The sequence below is a fragment of the Coregonus lavaretus genome, assembly GCF_964263955.1.
Source record: "Coregonus lavaretus genome assembly, chromosome: 9".
In the NCBI taxonomy this organism is placed as follows: domain Eukaryota; kingdom Metazoa; phylum Chordata; class Actinopteri; order Salmoniformes; family Salmonidae; genus Coregonus; species Coregonus lavaretus.
Genome location: NC_139996.1, coordinates 26,968,371 through 26,972,997, shown reverse-complemented (window position 1 = coordinate 26,972,997; position 4,627 = coordinate 26,968,371). Strand labels below are relative to the sequence as shown.

The following is a 4,627-nucleotide window of genomic DNA, read 5'->3' as shown; positions in this document are numbered from 1 at the left end:
GAATTTATATTGATTTGAATCCTGTCCATTTTCTCCCACTCTATATATCGGCTTATTCCCTCTCTCTCAGCTGACTTCCTTACCTCCCTCTTTCTCTTCCTCCCTTCCTCGTCTCACCCTTTCTCTCTCTATCATCGTATATGAGTGTTTGTGTTGTGTGTGTTTCTCCCACACATCATTGTTTAACAAAAGGTCAGAGGATGCAGGATTAGGTGTGGTAGGACCAGGGGCCATGTGTCAGACGAGGCTGCGGGAACCACTAGAGTTGCGTCTACGTAGGGGGTGAGGAAGGGTGTGTGGAAGGGGGCAGGGGGAGTCGGGGGGACAGTACTGGTGGGGGTGGTTGTAGGGGGGAGGAGGAGGAGGCAGAGGGGGCTCAGATCCCTCTCTGATCCGTACTGGTGTGGACATCGCTGATTGGATGAGGCGGTGGTGGGAGGCGGGGCTTCCTTGGCTGAGGAAGGCTTCCATTCGCCCCTGGCCGCTCTGGTCCATGACAATCACCTTGACGATCTGCTGGCATTGAATGAGGGTGTCTGGGCGGAGTTCTCCAGGGTGGGTGGGGCTAAGCATTGCCAGGGGTTCTGCCAGAGCCAGTTGGGTGGAGTCGGGACTGGCCACATGGTAGGTCTGGAGCAGCCTATCAGGGCTGGGCTGGGTCATGTGGTAGGTCTGCAGCAGCCTATTGTGAATTGACACCTAGTTTAGAAACAGCCAGAGAATGGCATGAGGAGTTACCAGCCTGAATGCAGCCTACAGCAGCCCTCTGGTGGGTTAGACACACTGGCAGCATGCAGGCATGCAGGAAGCGAGCACACGCACGTACACACACCAGCTGAGAGACACACTTGTGTTTGGGTCGAGGGACGTTTCAGTGTCTCCCTAACAAAGATTTTTACATTTAGTCATTTAGCAGACGCTCTTATCCGCAGCAACTTACAGGAGCAAGGGCACATTGACAGATTTTTCACCTAGTCGGCTTGGGGATTCAACCAGTGACCTTTCGGTTACTGGCCCAACGCTCTTAACCACTATGCTACCTGCCGCCCAGATATATGCAACGCTAAAGGACTGACTAAGAGTTAGGGGTTGGTGGGGAGGTTGGGATGGGGGCTGCTAGTTCTGTAGAGAGGGCATTTAGAGTGGAGGAACTGGGCTTGATTCATACACATAATATAATAATAATAATATAATATGCCATTTAGCAGACACTTTTATCCAAAGCGACTTACAGTCATGTGTGCATACATTTTTACGTATGGGTGGTCCCGGGGATCAAACCCACTACCCTGGCGTTACAAGCGCCATGCTCTACCAATTGAGCTACAGAGGATCACATGCATGCATACACAGACACAGACACAGACACAGACACAGACACAGACACAGCATCACGCATCAACCCTGAGTCTGGCCATGGAAATTGTTTTCTAGCAAGCCAGCAGGGCTTGGAAAAGCGTATGATGGCTGGGAAGCAAATGTTCTGTTAGCAGGAGACTAATAGCTAATAGCTAACCCCCCACTAGCAGGAGGCTAATAGCTAATAGCTAACCCCCCACTAGCAGGAGGCTAATAGCTAACCCTGCATTAGCAGGTGGCTAATAGCTAATTACTGGCCCCTGTTAGCAGAAGGCTGAAGGTTAAAGCTAGCCCTACAGTTGTAGCTGTGTCGCTCTGAGTCACACAGAGCTGGAGGGAGCTGACGAGGGTCTCCTTACTCCTCACCTGTCTGTATCTTTGCTAACAACAAACACACAGTGTGTATGTGACTCACCTCCACAGTGTTGTTGCCAGTCTTGTCATACAGATCTTGCTGGGCTGAGGGCAGAAACACAAAAGTGACACAGACAGCGTGATGTGTGGATGCTAGTCGCTAACTTAGTGTTTGTTTGTTACCTGTGGGGGATCCTGTGTGTCGACTGAGTGTGCCCATCTGTCCTCCGTTGGTGTGGGGGGTATGAGTCTGCACCCCCTGTTCTCTCTCCAGCTCCCCTGCAGACAGTGATATATGACCATATACATATTGTGTGTGTGTGTGTGTGTGTGTGTGTGTGTGTGTGTGTGTGTGTGTGTGTGGTGTGTTTGTTTGTGTGTGGGTGGGTGCTCACATTGGATGTGTATCTGTTCCATCTCATTGACCTCAGTGATAGACTCTCGTAGCTCCTCTGTGAACTTCCTGAGCTCCTCTCCACTGGGGGAACAGAAACTCACCACCTGCTTCTTCTCTGACGAGAACGGACTCAACATGGTGATGCCATGAGCATAGTCTGGACACACACACACACACACACACACACACACACACACACACACACACACACACACACACACACACACACACACACACACAGTTAGCTATGTAAGTAAAAAGGTGATGCCATTGGCATAGTCTGGACTCTGGACAAACAATGTCACAGCTCATCATAGTTAGCTATGTATGTAGCAGTACAGTGTTATAGTATAGTAGCAGTAGTAGTAATGGTAGTATAGTAATTACATTCGTTGCTGAAGAGGTGGAACTGCATGCCCAGTAGACCCATGGCTTTGCAGAAGGTGTAGGAGGCAGAAGTCTTCTTCTTGGGACACAACTTCAGGATCTGTGTGAGGAGATATCAGAATGAACATTAGCTATACCATCAGTACACAAACACACACTGTGAGTACACAAAATAACACTACACGTGTGCGTGCGTGCATGTGTGCTTGTGTGTGTTCTCACCAGTATGAGGTCGTTGAACAGGAACACCTCTCTCTGGGTGTTGGCCAGTTTCTGTTTCAGAGGTTTGTTGAAGTCTGCCACCTCGAACAGACGACAGCAGCACACCAGCCTACGGTGGGGCACAGACAGGATCTACAAAGAAATACACACACACCATGGGCTTAACACACACACCATGAGGTTAACACACACACCATGGGCTTAACACACACACACCATGAGGTTAACACACACACCATGGGTTTAACACACACACCATGAGGTTAACACACACACCATGAGGTTAACACACACACCATGAGGTTAACACACACACCATGGGTTTAACACACACACCATGAGGTTAACACACACACCATGAGGTTAACACACACACCATGAGGTTAACACACACACCATGGGTTTAACACACACACCATGAGGTTAACACACACACACACCATGGGGTTAACACACACACACTCACCGCTCTCTCACACACAGATACACACCTCTCCCTCAAACTCTATCTCACTCTCTCTCCATCTCTCTTTCAGACACACAACACACACATGCACCTCTCTCTCTCTCTCTCTCTCTCTCTCTCTCTCTCTCTCTCTCTCTCTCTCTCTCTCTCTCTCACTCTCTCTCTCTCTCACTCTCTGTATCTCTCTCTCTCTCTCTCTCTCTCTCTCTCTCTCTCTCTCTCTCTCTCTCTCTCTCTCTCTCTCTCTCTCTCTCTCTCTCTCGCTATCTGACACACACACACCCAAACCCAACACACTCACAGTCTTCATGCCCAGTATGGACTGTTCCACACGGCTGACGTAGGTGACGTGGTCTTCGTTGGAGCGTAGCTCTCTCTGCTGGGTCCTCTCATATATCCCTGCCACCATCTCCCTGGGGATGTCTGCTCCGTCGTCCACTCCTGAGGAAACAGGGACACACACTACTAGTCACACAGGAGGAACTAGAGAGGGAATTCAGAAAATAAAGTAATAGCTGAATTTACTCCATCCCTGGTTTAGACTCTTTGCAAGACAGGACAGGAGTGGCTGGTGTTAGTAGCACTCATATCTGTCAGCAGTAGATATGCTGTGGCTCTATCTCACCACTAGAGGGAAACCTTGTGTTGTGTTCCAGTCAGGAGCGAAGCCCCATCCCCAGTAGAACATGAGGAGAGGAGTTAGTGATGTTCCTGCACCCAACCCTCTCTCTCTCTTGTCCCCTGGTTTGGTGTGTTCTCTAGACTCACCAGACCTGATCCTGCCACTCTAATGATATGTGCCAGTCCAGACAAAAATGGCACTGTGTTGTATTAAAATATTCAAAGCATTGTGTGTGCATCTGTGCGGGTTTGCGTGTCAGTTCTATAAATAACCACTCCAGTGTCTCTAGTCTCTAACACCAAGCTCAGAAACGCTGTCATAAATGTTGCAAGGCTTCTGCAGCTCATTATACTGAGTCACACTCATAAACACACACACACATACACACACACACACACACACAGGCACACACTGTCACAAAAATATCACCATGGGGTTTGTATTATTTTAAATATTTATTTTATCAGTAGGCTCAAAACTCACACTGACGGGAGAAAAAGACCTAACCCCCCTATCAAGCTAGGCCCTGTTTATAGACAACACAGAGACAGACACACAGACACCCAGTCACCTCGTAAGTTGCGTATGAAGTCGTCGAGGCCCATCTTGCGTTGAGGTTTGATGTTAGGGGAGTACATGTCAGTGTTGAGGAGGACCACAGCAAAGGCCAGGATGAAGATGGTGTCTGGGTTATGGAACTGCTGCACCACCTCGGGATTACACATACAATACCTCTGACTGGAGAGATGGACAGATGGAGAGAGAGGTATCTTTACACTTTAAACATTTAGTAATTTCCACTTTAAAATGTCAGACTTGA

The 4,627-nt window shown here is 48.8% G+C and overlaps 1 protein-coding gene across 1 annotated transcript in view; it reads right to left on the bottom strand.

Moving 5' to 3' along the window:
• Nucleotides 1-237: 237 nt before the first annotated feature.
• Nucleotides 238-4,627, bottom strand: part of LOC311134753 (IQ motif and SEC7 domain-containing protein 3-like) — a gene marked incomplete at both ends in the record, with an annotated part of 18,732 nt that continues 14,342 nt past the window's right edge. Inside the window, 8 exons of the mRNA XM_084168533.1 lie at nucleotides 238-699; nucleotides 1,775-1,818; nucleotides 1,897-1,992; nucleotides 2,109-2,267; nucleotides 2,498-2,597; nucleotides 2,720-2,851; nucleotides 3,487-3,626; nucleotides 4,379-4,545. Of these exons, the coding sequence (XP_084024659.1) occupies nucleotides 238-699; nucleotides 1,775-1,818; nucleotides 1,897-1,992; nucleotides 2,109-2,267; nucleotides 2,498-2,597; nucleotides 2,720-2,851; nucleotides 3,487-3,626; nucleotides 4,379-4,545 (1,300 nt within the window). The remainder of the gene's footprint in view (nucleotides 700-1,774; nucleotides 1,819-1,896; nucleotides 1,993-2,108; nucleotides 2,268-2,497; nucleotides 2,598-2,719; nucleotides 2,852-3,486; nucleotides 3,627-4,378; nucleotides 4,546-4,627) is intronic.